Here is a 20,240-nt window from a genome sequence, read left to right on the forward strand (position 1 = left end):
TTACAGGGGGCTGTGGCAAATACCACCGGAGGGAGGCCGGGTGGGAGGAGGTGGTGTGTGTGTGCGGAAACAAAATGAAGGAGATTACATACATCGTTCCCTTTCTCGCCATCGGTGAGGTTGAGTCTGCCGGCCTTGCCGTTGCGGCTTCGCTGGGTGTGGTCCCCGTTGTGCCAAGTGGTGGGACTCTCAGGGGCCGGGAACTGCGGGGTGCCAATCATCTTTTGACCGTCCGTCTTGTGTTTGGAGTTTAATCTGGAACAGCAGGGCACACCACTTTACTCTAACTTGGGTGCAATCCAGTAGAAACAAGCAAGTACATTCTATTTCTCTGACTATTCTTGTTTATCTCATTTGCTGCTTCAGGAATATTGAATTTTGTTTGCTATTCCAATTCACTTTGCATTTTGCTTATTTTTACACACAAAAAGAGGATTCGCACAAATAACGTTTATATAGAACTCTGCATAATGTTTCCCTACAGTTTAGCTTAGACAGGTAGAGAGTAAAACCTTTTTTCTGACTTGCTGATCTGTTAATGCACATTATGAGTCATGTGATCCCTTGAGAGTGACTCTTAATTATTCAAGGACAATTATAAGTAATGCAAAAGGCTGAACTATAATACATAACTACAGAATAAAAAGATAAATGCCTCATGAACTGAATAAACAATGAATGCTTTCTCATCTAACTGAACATGAGGGCAGAGTGAGATATCACAACCGTTTAGCAGGGCTAGTTTAAGACATGCAGGCGAGCCCCATTTGTATCCCAATCTATCACCCTGGGGGTCAAGAGTAAATGATGGGAAGACTAACTGTCACCAGGGCAACTGCTTGACAGTCAGGAGAGGTATTTCACTGGGACTATACTGTCTGTGTGCGTGTGTGTGTGTGTGTGGGTGTGTGTGTGTGTGATGGGGGAGGGTTACCTGGTGGGTGATTTGGAGGCGCTCCTGATGGAAGACAAGGAGGGACTACGAGAGCTGCAGCAGCTGCCTTGACGCTGTGAACTCCTGCTGGGTGTTTCACCAGGGGACCTGACAAGTGACAGCCAATGGACCAACATACCACCCACACACATGTACACACATCCATAAAGCCACGTGTATGCATGCATACATCATGGGGACACACAGGCCACAGCGAGCTCAGTAGTCAATCTCATGATATGTAAAACAGGTGATGCACTGCAAAACACCTTATATTCTAATAGAGGTGCAGGATATATATATATATATATATATATATATATATATATATATATATATATATATATATATATATATATATATATAGATATATATATATATATATATATATATATATATATATATATATATATATATATATATATATATATATATATATACATGTATACATGTATGTATACACACATATACACACACACATATATATATACACACATATATATATATATATATACATATATATGTTTATATATATACATATAAAAAAAACAAAAAACACCCAGCACGCCCCTGCGGGCAGTTTATCCTTCAAGCTCGGGTCCTCTACCAGAGGCCTGGGAGCTTGAGGGTCCTCTTGCAGTATCTTAGCTGTTCCCAGGACTGCGCTCTTCTGGACAGAGATGTCCGATGTTGTTCCCGGGATCTGCTGGAGCCACTCGCCTAGCTTGGGAGTCACCGCACCTAGTGCTCCGATTACCACGGGGACCACCGTTACCTTCACCCTCCACATCCTCTCGAGCTCTTCTCTGAGCCTTGGTATTTCTCCAGCTTCTCGTGTTCCTTCTTCCTGATATTGCTGTCATTCGAACCGCTACATCGATCACTACGGCCGTCTTCTTCTGTTTGTCTACCACCACTATGTCCGGTTGGTTAGCCACCACCATTTGTCCGTCTGTATCTGGAAGTCCCACAGGATCTTAGCTCGGTCATTCTCCACCACCCTTGGGGCATCTCCCATTTTGACCTTGGGACTTCCAGGTTATACTCGGCACAGATGTTCCTGTACACTATGCCGGCCACTTGGTTATGGCGTTCCATGTATGCCTTGCCTGCTAGCATCTTGCACCCTGCTGTTATGTGCTGGATTGTCTCTGGGGCATCTTTACACAGCCTGCACCTGGGGTCTTGCCTGGTGTGATAGACCCCAGCCTCTATGGATCTTGTACTCAGAGCTTGTTCTTGTGCTGCCATGATTAGTGCCTCTGTGCTGTCTTTCAGTCCAGCTTTGTCCAGCCACTGGTAGGATTTCTGGATATCAGCCACCTCCTCTATCTGCCGGTGGTACATAGCGTGCAGGGGCCTGTCCTTCCATGATGGTGCCTCGTCTCCCTCCTCTTTCTTGGGTTTCTGCTGCCTGAGGTATTCACTGAGCACTCGGTCAGTTGGGGCCATCTTCGTGATGTATTCTTGGATGTTCGTTGTCTCATCCTGGACTGTGGTGCTGACACTCACCAGTCCCCGGCCCCCTTCCTTCCGCTTAGCGTACAGCCTCAGGGTGCTGGACTTGGGGTGAAACTCTCCATGCATGGTAAGGAGCTTTCTTGTCTTGATGTCAGTGGCTTCTAGCTCCTCCTTTGGCCAGCCTATTACCCCAGCAGGATACCTGATCACGGGCAGGGCGTAGGTGTTGATGGCCCGGATCTTGTTCTTACCGTTCAGCTGACTCCTCAGGACTTGCCTGACCCTCTGCAGGTATTTGGTGGTTGCAGCCTTTCTAGCGGCCTCTTCATGGTTCCCATTTCCCTGCGGGATCCCCAGGTACTTGTAACTGTCCTCTATGTCTGCAATGTTGCCTTCTGATAGTTCAATCCCCTCAGTTCTGACTACCTTCCCTCTCTTTGTTACCATCCGACTACACTTCTCCAGTCCGAACGACATTCCAATGTCATTGCTGTATAGCCTGGTAGTGTGGATCAGTGAATCGATGTCTCGTTCACTCTTGGCATACAGCTTGATGTCATCCATGTACAGGAGGTGGCTGACAACTGCTCCGTTCCGTAGTCGGTATCCGTAGCCAGTCTTGTTAATGATCTCACTGAGGGGGTTCAGGCCTATGCAGAACAGCAGTGGGGACAGAGCATCTCCTTGGTAGATCCCGCACTTGATGGTGACTTGTGTTATGGGCTTGGAGTTGGCCTCTAGTGTTGTACGCCACATCCCCATTGAGTTCCTGATGAAGGCTCTTAGGGTCCTGTTGATCTTGTACAATTCTAGGCATTCCAGTATCCAGCTGTGGGGCATTGAGTCACAGGCAGTGCACAGGTTGGTCAGTCTGGTCTTGCAGTCTCGGCTGACTGTTCTGTCTACCAGTAGCTGGTGTTTTGCGCCTCTGGTATTCTTGCCAATCCCTTTCTGTGCCCCACTCATGTATTGACCCATGTGCCTGTTCATCTTAGCCGATATGATGCCTGACAGGAGCTTCCATGTAGTACTGAGGTAGTTGGATGGGACTGGTCCCTTCTTGGGGTCCTTCGGTTAGCCATTCCTCTCTCGTTAACTAGCAGCTGGTTCATTTGTGCTGCTCGTGGAGTGCAGTCAGCTTCTTCAGCCAGTAGGCGTGAACCATGTCGGGCCCTGGTGCTGTCCAACTCTTCATACTGGAGACCCTTTCTTGGATATCTGCCACTGTGATGGTTACTGGACCCTGTTCAGGGAGGTCGCTACGGTCTGCCCTCAGATCCACTAGCCACTGAGCATTGCCGTTATGGGTTGCGTCCTTCTCCCATATGCTCTTCCAGTATTGCTCCATCTCCAGCCTTGGTGGTGCTGTTCTCTTATTGTTCCCTTGCCACTGAGAGTACACCTTTGCTGGTTCTGTGGAGAACAGCTGGTTTATTCTCCTGCCTTCTATCTCTCTCGTGTACCTCCTCAAGCGGCTGGCCAAGGCTGTGAGTCTTTGCTTGGCAGTTTCCAAGGCCTCAGGTATGGACAGCTTGCTGTATTTCTTATGCACCTTCTTTGTCGCACCTTTCTGCAACTCCGTTAGTTGGCTAACCTCCCTCCGTGCTACTTTGATCTTGCCCTCTAGCCTCCTTCTCCATGGAGGGTACTGCTGTTCAACTTGTAGCCAAGCATCTCACTGATCACTGTTGCCGTATTGTAGATCAGCTTGTTAGTGTCGGTAATCGTGGTTGTAGGTATCGTCCGTAGTGCTGCATTAACATCATCTAGCAGACCTTCTGAGGGTACTTCACGTAATCTTGGTAACCGGCTACGGGGGATCCAGGTTTCAAGCTTGGCCATGATCCTATTTTTCAGGTCAAGTCCTCTTGCACTCAACGATCCTTCTCCTATCGCACTTGGGGCTGTGTACCCAATCTCGGGTGGGGGTGATGATATCTCCCCCCTGACCTGGCGTCCTGACTCCTCCTTGCTACTCCTAATGAATGAAACTTGGATACTCTCTTATGAGACATGCAGACTATCTGCTCTACATTTACATGGATTAAAGAATTTACAGGCAGCGATTCTCTCACCTCTTTTTCTGTTTGTTCTTGTCTTTGTGTTTGTTCTTTGGGCTTCCCGACCTGAAAACCCCCCCAAAAAAACCAACAATGAATAAGTGCTAATGAATCTGCATTCACAGAGAGTAGAGAATTCCATGCATCACTTGCCTAAATGGACTATTCTACTGTCATTTGAAAAAGTAGTCAGTTGTGTAAAAGACACAAATTGAACGCAAGCACACAGGTTACATATATGGACGTTCACATACTGAAGGACATTATTATCTGCCGTACAAACCTGTATCTTCTCTTTTTCCTGGAGCCAGATGCAGATCTACAAAAACAAAGCCATTGTAATGTCAGCGCTAGGTCAGCAACTTCACGAAATATTGACATGAATAATTCATACGCAGAACACAGTACCTTTTTTAAAACATATTTTACACATTTATATATTTTTTACATATACATTTTATGAGACTGTGTACCACATTTTCATTTTTGGAGAGCAATCCAGGCCTCCTTTTTCTTCTTCCTTCTAATTATTTAAAGTATTTTTTAAAGTGAGCAATAATTCTCCAGGTTTGCTGAAGGGTTCTCAAAGTTTTTCTTCTTTTTTTTGTGCTTATTTGTTAAGCCATTTAACACTAACCTATGAATTATTCAAGTATGAAAAAGTGCTGTACAACTAAAAGAATAAAACAATAAAAGCAATAAAAAACAATACATAAGAGAACAATGGAAAATTGAAAAACAAATATCTTGACTCAGTATGGTTTAAATGCCGAGGAAGAAAAATACATTTTCAAAAGAGTTTAGATGTTCAGTGTTGGTGAGGTAGTGATATGAAGGGGAACACTGTTCTAAAATATAGGTGCAGCTACAGCAAAGGCCCGATATTCTGCTTGTCATTATAATGAGAAACATCTGGTCAGCTGTTCTCGGTGATCATTTGTTAAAAGATCAGAAGGTAAGGAGGTGCTAACCCATTTAATGAAACTTAAAAGCAAGCAATAACATTTTGAAATGTATTTGTGCGCTGGGGGGCAGCGTCTCTTGGGAGTCGAGCTGCAGAATTTTGGACAAGTTGCAGAACAGACAACAAATACCTGGTTAATGCTCAAATAAAGACTGTTGTTACAATCTATCCTGGATGAAACCTTTACCATGGAAACTGGCTCTAAAAACAGCATTTATTTGTTCATCAAATGTGAAGCTGCTCTCAAAATGACCCTGTTTTTGAATGACCAAGGTCAAGTACTACTGCTTGTTTTGGGTGGGGTTTTTTTTGTTTTTTTTTTTGCTTATTAAGGTTCAAGAAGTTTGATCCTATCTATTATTTTAAGTCAGCAAGACACTAAAGTAAGCATTTCAAAGAGACTGCAGTATTTCTTTTTGAGAGGGAGATGGATTTGTGAGTCATCAGTATGCATAATGGTGACATGAAACTCCCTATTTTTGATCTTTTGAGCTTAATGGGAAAAGAGTACTGGACCAAGAATGGTTCCTTGGGGGACGCCTGCATGTGAGGGAATCAGGTGATGACAAAAAGCCACAGAAAAACTTGCCCACATGGCTCTCCGGTCTAGAGAATATGATGCCATGATCCACTGTATCAAATTTAGCACTTATTGTAGATCTAAAAGTACTAAAATAGCAGAATCCCCTGAAGCTGCAATTAATAAAAGATCATTAAGCACCTTTAAAATTGCTGATCCCGTGCTATGATGTGCATTGAAACCAAACTATTATAGTGACAACATTTGTTTTCAGGGAGGCCTGAAGGTGATGAAAAACAACTTTCCCCAGAGTCTTTACAACAATGTCAGGGTCTAAAAATACCAGAAAGACTGATGGAGCCAAGGCCATTGATAGCAATGCTACATCCCCGGACACAGGCGCGCTAATGGCTGCCATAGCTAGCTCGGAGAAAAACGTAGTCGCCAAAATTTCTACGCTGGAAGCAAAAGTTGAGACCAACACAGCCCGTCCCTGCAAGAGACCAGAGACCCAGGCCACTTATTGTCAAATTTCACTACTTTCAAGAAAAGGAGGTGGTGCTTGGCAGGGCCGCATTAAACAGTCCCCTGACCCATAATGGAGACAAAATCCTAATTTTCCCGGACCTGCCATCTACAGTCGCGAAGAGACGGGGGGCCTTTAAAGAAGCTAAAGATCTACTGCGCAGAGATTCGGGATGCTGTACCCAGCTAAGCTGAGGATTTCTTCTCCTCTTGGAGAGGAAATATTCACCAATCTAACGGCTGCTAAAGACTACGTCAAGAATCGCATCTTGGCTGTGTGTGGGAATCAAGACACGGGCTGTGTAGACTGTGCTACCTCAATTGCTCTCTGACTCTCTATTGTTCACTGACTCTGACTGCACTTTAGATAGAGGTTTGTACTTTTGCTACTTTCATAATTTAATAGGTCTTCATATAATTGTTTATCATTGAGCAAAGCAAACGACCAAGAGAAGTCATGTGTGCCTTTCCAATCTGCCAGATGTCTAAAAATTATGTTATAGTTGGCGTTCCCTGTTAGGGGCAACATCTGTTTTAGGGAGTGAAGAGATATGTTGGATATAAGCTCTTTTGGGGGGGAGGGTGTAGCTTGCTCCTGGTTTGTGGGAGTTACATTTATATTTACTCTGGGTTTTTACTTCTACTTTTTTTTTCTTGTTGGCTGCAGTTTTGTGTGTATACTTACCCCAAATTATTGTTCGGCTTGCTTGTCATGACTGTCTTGAAAGTGTGAATATGGATATGTAACCAAAAGTGCTGCAACTACAACTGATTCTGATTTATTACATGGAATGTGAAAGGTCTAAATAATTTTAAAAAACGTAAAGATGATATTCACTCATCTGTCGACTTTCAAACCGGACATTGTCTTTCTACAGGAGACACATCTGTGCTCCACGCAAAGCAATAGGTTGACACAAAGTTGGGTCTCCCAGGTCTACCATTCTGGATTTAACTCTAAATCGCGGGGGAGTTGCCATTCTTGTTAGGAAACATTTTCCTTTCATCACTTCAAATGTAAAATGCGATGTGAATGGTCGCTTTCTGATAGTTACCGGCAAGCTCCACAACACTCCAGTTATTTTGGTGAATACTTATGCACCAACTTGGGACAATCCACATTTTTTTATAAGACTGATTAGCCTGCTGCCAGATTTAAATACGCATCACCTGATTATGGGTGTGGATTTGAATCTGGTATTCGATCCCAACCTTGACAGGTCTAAGCCACATCAGTCTACTGGGACCTCCAGATCAGCGTTCGTTCTGAATACATTTCTTCAAAACTATGGTATTTCAGATCAACTGCGTATCACTGAGCCCTTAGCAAAATACTATTCCTTATTCTCCCCTGTGCATCATTCATATTCAAGGATTGATTATTTTCTTTTGGATAATTTCCTTATCCCAAGGGTCACCATGTGTAAATACCATGCAATTGTAATTTCTGATCATGCACCAGTGCAGGTTGATATCTCATTTCCAAATGTGTGCGCAAGGCAGCGGTTCTGGAAATTTGACTCAGCATTAATGTCAGATGAGGAGTTTTGCAAGTTCATTGAATACCACATCGAGCTTTTTCTAGAAATGAAAAACACTCCAGATGTTTCAAAATCTATAATTTGGGAGTCGCTAAAGGCATATCTGCGGGGCCAAATTATTTCTTTTTCGTCTTATAAGAAGAAAAAGCGAAACAAACGGCTTTGAGAACTGACAGAGCACTCTCACTAGATGCCGAGAAGGCTTTTGACTGTGTGGATTGGCAATATCTGTTCTCTGTTTTGAAAAAATTTGGCTTTGGTTCTAATTTTATTTCATGGATCAGGACTTTGTACTCAGTGCCCCTGTCTTCAGTCCGCACCAATAACACTATTTTGGAATACTTTTCCCTACATAGAGGCACCCGACAGGGATGCCCCTTAAGCCCCCTCCTATTCAATCTGGCAATAGAGCTGCTGGCGGCAGCATTGAGAGCGGACCCCAGAATAAGGGGGATCACTAGGGGAAACACCATTCATAAGTGCTGTTTGTAGGCAGACGGCCTCCTTCTGTATATTACAGATCCGGAGGCATCAATTCCTTCAGCTGTGGACCTCATTGGATCCTTTGGCCGCCTGTCTGGTTACAGATCGAACCTGGCTAAAAGCACACTGTTCCCTATTAACAGTCTGGCAAAGGAGGCTGACTACTCAGCCTTGCAGTTTAGACTGGAACACTCCCCATTCACCTATTTGGGTATTCAAATCACTGACACTTATCAGGATCTTTTTAAAAAAATTTTTACCCCTTTATTGGAGAAAACAAAATTGGATTTGGCACGCTGGTCAGTATTACCCATCTGTCTTGCTGGGTGGGTCAACACAATTAAAATGGTAGTCTTGCCTCGATTCATGTATCTCTTCCAGATGATACCCCTTGTCCTTCATAAAACCTTTTTCACCCAGTTAGATGGACTCATATCATCTTTTATTTGGGACAAAAAAGTTCCAAGAATCCGTAAATCCCTGTTACAGTGTTCTAAGTCGGAAGGAGGCCTGGCCCTACCAAACTTTATGTATTATTATTGGGCTGCCAATATTGTGAAATTATCCACCTGGATGCAGGCTTTTAGGGAAGGCAGAGGGCCACTTTGGTCCACTATGGAGCTAGATGGTAATCTCACTATATCCCCTGTTGCAACAATGTGTTCAAGTCTACCAGTCAGTCGCAATGTTAATTTTAAAAATCCTATGGTTAAGAACTCTCTTAATGTTTGGTTTCAGTGTCTACAACATTTCGGGCTGAGGCGGTTGCTTTTCTGCTCCGTATTGCGTCAAATCATCTTTTGTTTTACCAGCTCTGAGAGATGCAGGGTTCAAGGTTTGGTACAGCAAGGGAATTATCTGTTTCTCTGATTTGTTTGTTAAAGGGTCATTTTTTATCCTTTGAAACATTATCTAAAGATTTTGGAATCCCAAAGACTCACTTCTTTAGATACTTACAAACCCGTAGCTTTGCAGTTAAACACTTCACTTCTTATCCAAGTCTACCTACTGACTGTCCACTTTGAGGACTGTCTGCAATTTTGACCTATTGCTAGAGGCCATATCTCTCAAATATATAGCACATTGCAGCATACAAAGGCAGACTCTGTGTCCAAAGCCAGAAATGCATGGGAACTGGACTTAAACCTCCAGATCTCAGACGGCCTATGGGACATTAGTGTTAGCAGGATCCATGAATCCTCAATCTGTATACGGCATTGTATAATACAGTTTAAAATCCTTCACAGGGTGTGCCTAACCAAAGCTAAACTAGCCAAAATATACAATACCATTTACCTCTGATGATGGATGCCCGAGGTGCAAGCAATCACCCGCCCCTATGAACCATATGTTCTGGACCTGCTCTGATTTGAACCGGTTCTGGGAATTAGTTTTTAAAGCTTTTTCATATGTGTGCGGGAAAAAACATATGAAACACATATTTGGTGTCCTCCCAAACCAACACGGTATAACTTCTTATCAAATGAAAGCAGTGGCTTTATCATCTCTCCTGGCACGCAGACTAATTCTTCTTAAATGGAAGGATTCCGGTCTGCCAGTGTTTGTTCAGTGGGTGAGAGAGGTGATGAGGTGCTTGCAGATAGAGCATTTGAGATACAGTTTGAGAGGGTCTCAAAGTAAATACAGGTAGTACAAAACCTGGTCATCCTTTATTGAATATGTGGAGAAGTTGTCATTTACTGAAGTATGATGTATTACTGCTTTTATCTGTGGTTTTTTTTTTCTTTAAAGCCACCTACTATCTGCAGCAAGCCAGCAAGAACTGCATACAATGCACCCCCCTTTTATTTATATATTTTATTTTTGTTTGTTTGTTTGTTTTTTTTAGTGTTTTCTGTCTTGTTCACATGGTAGTATTTCTTGTTTGTGTCCATAGATTATACATTTTCCTGCATCCAACTGGTTTGCCACTGCGTGGTGCAACCAGTTTCACAATGGTAATGTTTGTAATCGCAATTCCAGTTACATTTTTCTGTATTTTTGTCACATTGGAAAATCATAAATAAAGTTGTCAAAAAAAAAAAACTGGCTGCCAGTAGACAGCTGTTAATTATGAATAGCACACTAGGCCCAAGTGTCAAAGATCTCTTTGAATGGTTGTTTCAGGACCACAGACTGGGCTTCACTTCAGCCAAAGCAGAGAAAGAAAGAAGTGGTCAAAAACAGCAGAAAATGTGGGACAGAGGGATCAAAGGCAGGGGGAGTGATGTCAGGTCTGGTTTTATCAACTTTACCAACAAAAAAATGTAAGAAATGTTCCTGGAAGGTAAGTGGTGGGATATTTCAGCATGTATTTCTACTCTTCCATAGGCCTGCAAGGCACTCTGAATCACATGTATCTATATGTGCAGCAACATCCCCAGGGAGCTCTAACAGCGGTTCTGTACTTTACATGTGTTGGTCATCACACTTCATTTTTAAAAACATATTTCCGCCAGTAGAACATGCTGCTCCCTGCAATAAAGCCACACTTATTGGCCAAACCCCTTTAACGTAATAAGCAGGATATGGGCTTTTCTTCAGTCTTCAGCACTGGACATCACCTTCCTATCACTTTCACCCTCATTGCAGTTTCCATGGTGATTAGTCAGGCCAGCCTGTGCAAGTTATTTTCCTGAAAAGCCCTACATCGCCCATGCTGTTTTACACACCTACAGCATGCAGCACAGAGTGGGAGAGAGCACTTTGTTGATGCTCTGAAAAAGGAGGAGTAATAAAGCTGTCACAGTAATGTATGTGGCTGATATGTGACTGAGAGCTGTGGCCCTCGTGACAGCCTATGCTTCCCCACTGGAGGGCCTCAGGTAGGGACTGTTGTGTATGAGGTGTTATTCTGCAGAGGACATTCTTCTCCTCCTCTGTCACAAGCTCTGGTGACAGCTGAATCCCTCGCCACGGCACAACTTTTATCACAAGGGCATAAAAAGTATAGCTATGAAATGAATATGCGCCCAAATGGCCTGAGATCAACCTGCTGCTATTTTAAAGAAACAAAGACCAGCGAAATGTTAGCAGGACAGGACTGCGTATAATCTCCCCCCTCCCCTTCCTAATCTGCATCTTAAAGAAGAGCATCAGAGGAGGATGTCTCTTCGGAGGAACGTTGTATGCCACCCTCCTGCTTCCTTGTTCTAGACATTATTCTGATATCAGCAGCACCTGCAATGCAGAACATCCTTGATGTGAGGATGATAGGGAGGCGTGGCAATGAGGAGAGAGAACGGGGGGGAAATGGGATGAGAGTGGATGGATGGAGGAGGGAAAGCAGAGCAGGGCAGCGCAGTGATGCACAGCAATTTAGTAAGAGGCTCATTTTTCTTGAGTTGTGCGCCCCCTCATACAGACTGAGTTATTAGAGCAACACATTTAGCCCATTTCCCCTTGAGTCAGGCAGAGAATGAGGGAAACCAGAGGAGGAAGAGGCCACTCTACCACTGCTTATTGCTGTTATGATATCCCAAGGCACCTAGAGTTTTTGTTGATGAGCTCTTGCTTTTGGGGTCTCTTCCAAGCCTCATTTTCACCTTTCCCTTTTCCCATTTGTCTTTCCTGCTTTTAATTTCATTTTCTTCCCTTTGCTGTTTTCATTCTTTCCATCTACATGTGTGGAGCGCTTACCTTCTCCCAGTTACTATCATCCTTTCTTCTCCAACTTCTTTTTAGCCCTTAACCTTTGCCTATAAATCCTCTCATTTTTTTTTAGAACCATCATTTTTTCCTCCTTGCTATTTTCTTCCTAGTTTTCTCCTCTACTTCCCCTGTTTCCTCAATTTTATCTTCCTACCTTAGTTTTTAATGTTTCTCTTTTCTGTATTTCCTTTACTCTTTCCTTTCCTTTGCCCCCTTTTCCCAGTCTGACTTCCTTTAGATCCTATTCATCTTCAGTTCATTTAATGCTTTCTTTTTCTTTTTTCTTTTAATTTTTCCTGCTATCATTTCCTTTCAGGATGTTTTTTCATTGGTTTCCTTTCAGGATTCCTCTTTTCCTCATTTTCTTCCCTTTTGATCTTGTCTGCTCTCTCCCGCTTTTGAATCTGGTCATTTCTTCTTTCCTTTTCCCTCTTTTGTCATTTTTTTCTTTCTCCTCCTCCTCATCTTCTTCCTGTCATCCCACATTCCTTTCTTTTCCTGTTTTCATTTTTTCTTCTGTTTCTTTTGTTCGTTGCTCTTTTACTGCCTTCCTCCTTTCCTTCCCTACTCTTTGTGCGTTTCTGTCCTTTATCCTTTAATATGTTCTTTGCTTCCTTTCTTTCATTTCCTCATACTTGCTATCTTCCCTTTCTTCCTCAATAACAATTGAGTTAGAAATAATTGAATTACTTCCACTGCGAAAAAAAACAATAATTACAATAAAATGTAATGTAAAAAGGGCATTATTTACTCATTTTCTATGGTCCGTTAATTTTTTAATATTTCGGATAAATGAACTCCAGTGCTGAAAATGCTTCACCACAAGGCAAAATATTGATCAAAACCTCCAAAATCCAGATTCTTTACCTTTGCACACACACACACACACACACACACACACACACACACACACACACACACACACACACACACACACACACACACACACATGTGCACACTCACCTGTCTCGCTTGTGTTTCTTCCCACTCTTTTTCTTCTTCTCTCTGCGACTGGGTGAGGAGCTGCCAAACCTGTTGATGGAGAGAAGGATGCATGATGTGACTGCTAAGTGAACCTCAGACAGCTGTTAAACTGTGGCTTTTCACTCAACTGCATTACATTACCCCTCAGATAGGATCATTATGAGCAAAGGTATCATCTTATAGTAGCTCAGCTGATTTCTCTCTCAGCTCTCTTTGTGCCCAGCTCTATTCATCCCTCTGCCTTTCTCTTTTTATTGTGGCTGCTCTCTAATGCCTCTGTGTCTCTTCTTTTCAGTCTCTCGCTCCCCCTCTTTTCCTGACCTTGTCAAAAGAAAATGGGAGATGAGGGTATGCTTTGCTAATCGCTCCCCAGCCCCCCGCACAGTTGCGGTATCTGATGGCTCATTTGCGATATTCACACCAAAATAATTGGAATTCCGTTTTACAAAACCACCAGCGTAATTATTCTGTCAGCGGAGCTGGCGAAACGGAAAAAAAAAGGAAAACAAAGCAAAATCGAACCACTTCATCAGCGATCAGTGGAAGCTGTTTCCACTCACCGACTCCTTCGAGAGCCAGATTTCTTCTTCTTCCTTTTCTTTGGACGAGGGGAAGGTGAGCTGCTTGATTTCCTCTTCACCCTGAATTGGCCGAGTCAAGAGAGTTTTCTGATTTCTGATTACAGTTATTTGCAGATGCTTTGCCGATAACAGGAATGATAAGTGTATATTTTCTCATTTCCTCATAACACAATATCCATACAATACATCTTACCATGGAAACAGGAAATCACTTTGAGGAAATTACACTTAATCTTGTCTATGAAGCGGCACGCACACACACACAGAGTACAGTCTAAATGACCATCTATGTGACGGTTTTCATATACAAATTATAATTGCTGCCTACCTCTGCATGCACACACGCACTGGGGGTGATATTTTAAGATCTTTTTGTGTTTACATTTGGAGGAAACACCCACAAGCCACGTGACAGGGACGACAGGCAGCTGATTTAACACATCCTTGAACATACCTGTTGTCCCCATGGTAGTCATGCCCATAATCTCCATCTTCATAGCCAATCACTTCAGGGTCCTCTTCACACGCATCAGGGGGATAGTGCAGGTGGTTGACCCTGAAAACACATGAAGAGATTGTGGTGAACAGTGCATCTTCATTGTCTTCAGTGAAAACATGCAGACAAACAACAGCAACATCTGTGTGGGGCTTCCTCGTAATTAACTTTTTATATTCGCCATCTTAGCCTGGTGTGTGTGACCATGGCAACCACAGACACTACTGAGGGGGAAACAATACAGGCACCTATATGACTCACATCTTCATCAGCAGAGTGCAGACAGAAAAGAAAAGGGATGAAAAGATGAACTGAGCAACATAATTTTCAGCATGTGGGGACATTAAACAATTAAAATAAACAAAGCAGACTTGTGTCATATTTATAATTTTTTTTATTGTTAAATATACAACCTAATCAATTTAGCCGAGTGATGGATTTATACCAGGTGGATAGTGGATAGCAGCAGCATGTGGTGTGCAGGCTGCCAGGGTTGAAGGAAGTTGAGAGAACGCTGATGATGGCAGCTGCTCACTGTTTGAAAGAACCTCAGGAAAGAGGAGTAACAAGTCTGCAGACTATCATACTACCATACTATACTAATCTGATGTCAATATTAGAGAACTTTACATTTTTAATACAATTATCACATTTGTTTAGGGATTTTCTTGCAAAGAGATTTTTTTTTTTTCCTTCAAAGATATTGTAGTCAGAGCCAAAGAGAAAAAAACCACTGTCATTGTTATACATAAAAATGGCGATTAATATACTAAAGTATAGCAGACATTTTATTTATCAAATAGTAGGAATGCTTCACTGTACATGGACAGCCAAGAGAAACTTTAATTGTGAACAACAAACACAGTAAGAGGGACAGCCACTCACCCTCTAGAGGACAAATGGTGAAATGTGACACTTTTCCTAAATGATTTACTGTATTTAGTGGCTCTGTGTTAAGACATTATGCAACACAAGTGTAGCATATGGAAAGACATCTGGTGTAAAATCTGTACCAAATCATGCACGTGGATCTTCCACTCTGGTAACCCAGTTGGAAATAAGGTAGCAGCAGAAAGAAAATGCTAAATTATTTATTTAATTTTCTGAATGTATTTATGGGTTCAGCTCAAATTGGTAAAACGCTCTGATCACAAAGTAACACTAAGATGAATGAAAATCAGCTTTACAGGCATGGCCCACATTTAACATAGCCTTATTGCAAGTAGAAAGTCTTAAGGGAAGCCCTTATTTTAAGCCCTTACAGTGTTAGACAGAAAGTCAGGGGGTATTTATAGCCTAATAAATCCTGATGAAACAACAACTGTATAGGAAGTTTTATACCAATGCATTCCCTCTCAAAAAACCATAAATGCCAGGCTACCGCTAGAGAGAAGTCAACGGTGTTCATCCTCTAGTAGCCATGAACGGATGTACAAAAATGTCATTCTAATCTAATGCTCATTTATCAAAATGAACCAGATGACAGATCAATGGTGCCGTCCTTTGGTGAGGCTAGAAACATTCCACCTACCCATATGGTAAATAGCATTAAATTTTAAAGGAACAAAAACAAAAGCAAGAAAAATAAAAAGCATCTATTACACGACAAAAAAAAAAAAAAAAAAAAAAAAAAAAAAAAAAATACAACTTGAGTTCTATACCGACATTTGCTATTTTCCCTCACTTGCAGCAATGAGAATATCATTAGCTCTCACTCGCTTACAGCCCAGCTTGTGGGATTCATATCTTCACACTTGTTTATCACACATTGCATTGTATGTATTGACAGATGGCTGGAGCCTCCTTTCTTCCTCTCGGCCTCACTACCCCCTTCCCTCTTAGGTGGCCTCTTCTGGTCTGCCAAATGCAACCTTGCCGACTACGTGTGACGTTAAAAAAAAACAAAAACAAAAAAACCCACACCATACTGACTGTTTTTTTCCCTTGTGCAGTCACACCTCCCAGAGTTTATCAGCTCCCACTATTATAACACACTCAGCATGTCATATTCTGGGTGTTATGACGCTTCCCCCCCTACACACATATGTAACACATGGGAGCACTGTCTTTAGCGAAGACAATAGATATAGGTTCTCAGCGCGACACCATGCCTCCTTTATTAATAGGTAAGAGATAAAAAAGGGATGTATAATCAGACAAAGATGTGATATAAATTTGGATAAAACGGAACAGTGATGTAGAAGAAAAAAACAAATAAGGTGTGTCAAGTATCTGGAAGGAGAGAGTGGAGCCAATAAGAACAGGGAATGGGGACTGGTGGTTAGTTGGGAAGACTTTTGCCCTTAATTGGCTGAGCACCACTGGGCACAGCAGGGATGCTAAGAACTAGCAGAATTACCTCTGTGATGAACATGCGTTACAAAAATCAACTTAACTGGAACTCGCCCAACAAAAACATCGGCCTCAAACAACAGAATTAAGTGAGGAGAGACATAAGGCAGCGTGGGTGTCAGACAACTCAGATGTTTGCATGAGAAATTGAAGTTAAAAGGTTGTGAGGGAATATAGACTATAGATGATATTTCAAGCAAGCACCGCATGTTGATGACACTCACACTGTCACTGCAAAAATGCAAAATGTCTCACATTTTAACTCTGAGCTGAGAAGACACGCATGTACACAGAATCACATCGATACCCTGCAGTATTATTTTTTGGTTAGATTCACTAAAATCTCTGTAAAGTCTATATTTTTATTATTTAGCTTTTGAAATCCAGATGGTGTGGCCTCTCAGACTAAATGCAGGCTCCAGTCCAAGCCTCTGGTAGGTTGTAATTGGATTGGCCTTGGAGGAAGTGTTCAGATACTAGGCTTGTGCACATTCAGAAACAGCTGCATAATCTCTTCCTTACCATCAATATTTTTCTAAAAAAATGCCATCACTCAACATCAGCCAAATACAAAATATTTAGCATGGCTGTATTAGGTAGAAACCTCTGGGAAAGAGAAATAAAGCCAAAAAACTAGAGTTCCTCTTAGAGCCACTTTAAGCTGGCTGTAAAAGTGAGTCAATTCACACCGATGCTCATGTTAAAATGCCCAACTGAAGTGATGAAACTGACATGTTTACAGCATAGAGGGAAAAAAAAAGATCTTGGCTCACCTTCATAACAGCTGTGTGGGGGTAACTGTTTTTTTGTAACTGATTAGTTTCACACTTTTAAGGCTTAAATGAGGACCACTATAGATGATAGCTGAATGCTAAGTACTGCCTCTGCTAATTTGAGTAATTGGACTGGACCCATTGGTCATGTTAGAGCATTTTAATGCAGTTAGCTTACCAATTCAGATTGGAATGTGGTTTATTGTACTAAAAGTTCCGGTTCTGGGTCACTGCTCGTGCGGTCAGCTGAGCAGTTTTGCGTTCTTTTTCTAACTTTAATGCTCTTTTCGTTGTTGTATTTCGCCGTCTGCTCGGTATATTTGTATTCGTTTCCTTTTCCTAATTTTTGTGATTTTTCGGACTTGTTTTCGACACTCGACATGACCCCAAGGCTCACCTACACCAGGGACTCCCTCATCCAGCTGCAACCGCAGCTGCAGCCTGGCCTCCGGCTTTTCCGCTCCGCTTCCACGGACTACTTTCCCGAGGAAATACTCCGTGGGCACGGAAATCGAAAAGCTCACAATAACAAGGTAACCAGGAGGGGATTAAAGAAGAGTGGGGTGAGAGCCAGACTAAAGAGGGAGACACACAAACAACGAGCACTCCCGTCCATTATCCTTGCTAATGTGCGGTCTCTCCACTCCAAGCTGGACGAGCTGCAAGCCTGCATCAACCACCTGCATGAGTACAGAACTGCCTCCGTTCTGGCATTCACGGAATCGTGGTTAAACAACAGCGACGACAACAGCACACTGCACATTGATGGCTTTTCACCACCTCTTCGTCTGGACAGAGACCGCGAATGCACCGGGAAGCAACATGGCGGCGGCGTGTGTCTGTATGTAAACAACAGCTGGTGCTCTACAGTCACTGTGAGGGAGAAGCTGTGCACTACAGACATCGAGCTTCTGGCTGTTTCCCTTCGCCCCTACTACCTCCCCAGAGAATTCCCACAGCTTTCCATCATCTTGGTTTACATCCACCCCAGAGCTAATACAGCTAAAGCCACAGAGTACTTCACCAACACTCTGTACAAACTGGAACAATTATCACCGGACTCTCCCAAGTTCATCCTGGGTGATTTCAACCACTGTTTCCCTGACAAGTCGCTTAAAGGATACCAACAGTATGTTTCATGCAGCACACGTCAGGGGAAGACTCTGGATAAATGCTATGGCTCTGTACCAGATGCATTTAAAGCCCTACCCCTCCCCCCTCTCGGCTCAGCAGACCACCACACCATCCTGCTGGCCCCTGCTTGCACCCCAGTTATCAAGAGGATTAGAAAGGTCACCAAAAACATCAAGCAGTGGACAGAGGAAAGTATCCTCACCCTACAAGGATGTTTTGAAGCCACTGACTGGGACAGCCTTCTTTCTCCCTCTGATGACATCGACGAACAAGTCAACACGGTGACATCATACATCTCCTTCTGTGTTGACAACATTATCCCCTCAAAAACAGTCTCCTTCTATCCCAACAACAAACCCTGGATCACCAAGGAACTCAAGGAAATCCTTAACAAAAAAAAGAGGATTTTCTTCACCCGCTCTGCACTGGACAAAAAGGAGGTCAACAGGGAGGTGAAGAGGGCCATAAAAACTGCTAAACTGGACACAGGGGACCTCCACTCAGCCTGGCAGGGCCTCAAAACCATGGCTTCTGTGAATACTGCGGTCACCACCCCCAGAACCATCCAGGTGGAGGGCAGCAACCCCTCCTCCCTCCCTGACGACCTCAACGTTTTCTACACCAGGTTTGAGACGGACAACATGGACCAGCTTGAGTAGTCCAGATCCTCACTCAAACCTGGCAGCTCTGCACTCACCTTCAGGACTGAGGACGTGGTGAGAGCCCTCAGGAGGACCAGGGAGAGGAGCTCACCCAGCCCTGACAACATCAGCAGTCGAGTTCTGAGGCACTGTGCAGGGCAACTAGGAAGTGTGTTCCGGACTCTATTTCAACACTCAATTGACAGTCACACCGTCCCCCAGCTGTGGAAACACTCCACAGCCATCCCCATCCCCAAAAGAAACAACCCAAAGTCTCTGAATGATCTTCGTCCTGTGGCCCTCACCTCCCTGGTGATGAAGGCCATGGAGAAGATCATAAAACAGCACATCGTAAGAGCAACTGACCCCCTGATGGACCCACTCCAGTTTGCTTACCGTGCACGCAGAGGTGTTGATGATGCCAAAATCTTCATCTTGGACTCCATCCACAAACATCTGGAGCTCCCTGACTCCTCCGCCAGACTTCTGTTTGCTGATTTCTCATCAGCGTTCAACACTCTGCAGCCTCATATCCTGGCCACTAAACTTTCCACCCGATTTCACCTGGATGATCAGCTAATCCTGTGGTTATTGGACTTTTTGACCAACAGGACTCAGAAAGTTCGGGTGAACAACTCTCTTTCTTCTCTCCGTTCCACCTCCACTGGCCCCCCCCCAGGGCTGTGTGCTCTCCCCCCTGCTCTTCATCCTCTACACTGATGACTGCAGATCCACACAGCCCAACTGTCACCTGGTGAAATATGCTGATGACACAGTTCTCCTGTCACTGCTGTCAGGCCCCTCACAACACCACGGGCCCACTCTTCAGGAGTTTGTAGAGTGGTGTGACAGCTCCAAACTTGAATTGAACGTGAGCAAAACCAAAGAGATGGTGGTGACCTTCTCCAGTAGGCAGAGGGATCTGGCTGCTTCAGTCACCACCACCATCCACAGGAAGCCAGTGGAGGTAGTTGAGGAGTACAAATACCTGGGAACCATCTTTGACAACCTCCTGAAATTCTCTGCCAAAACAGAGGAGATTCTCAGGAGGTGCCACCAATGGCTATACCTCCTTAGGAAACTCAACTCCTTTGGAGTCAGCACACCCATCATGATGACTTTCTACTATGCCTTCCTGGA

At 43.4% G+C, this 20,240-nt stretch overlaps 1 protein-coding gene across 1 annotated transcript in view; it reads right to left on the reverse strand.

Moving 5' to 3' along the window:
- srrm3 (serine/arginine repetitive matrix 3) overlaps positions 1–14,254 on the reverse strand; it is a 43,016-nt gene extending 28,762 nt beyond the window's left edge. The window contains exons 1-7 of the mRNA XM_039618058.1: positions 14,159–14,254; positions 13,684–13,764; positions 13,103–13,171; positions 4,739–4,774; positions 4,471–4,521; positions 935–1,042; positions 93–255 (exon numbers count right to left, since the gene is read on the reverse strand). Coding sequence (XP_039473992.1) covers positions 93–221 — 129 coding nt within the window. The 5' untranslated portion in view covers positions 222–255; positions 935–1,042; positions 4,471–4,521; ... (2 more) ...; positions 13,684–13,764; positions 14,159–14,254. The remainder of the gene's footprint in view (positions 1–92; positions 256–934; positions 1,043–4,470; positions 4,522–4,738; positions 4,775–13,102; positions 13,172–13,683; positions 13,765–14,158) is intronic.
- Between the last annotated feature and the right edge of the window lie 5,986 nt (positions 14,255–20,240).

Source organism: Oreochromis aureus, linkage group 10 (assembly GCF_013358895.1).
Source record: "Oreochromis aureus strain Israel breed Guangdong linkage group 10, ZZ_aureus, whole genome shotgun sequence".
In the NCBI taxonomy this organism is placed as follows: domain Eukaryota; kingdom Metazoa; phylum Chordata; class Actinopteri; order Cichliformes; family Cichlidae; genus Oreochromis; species Oreochromis aureus.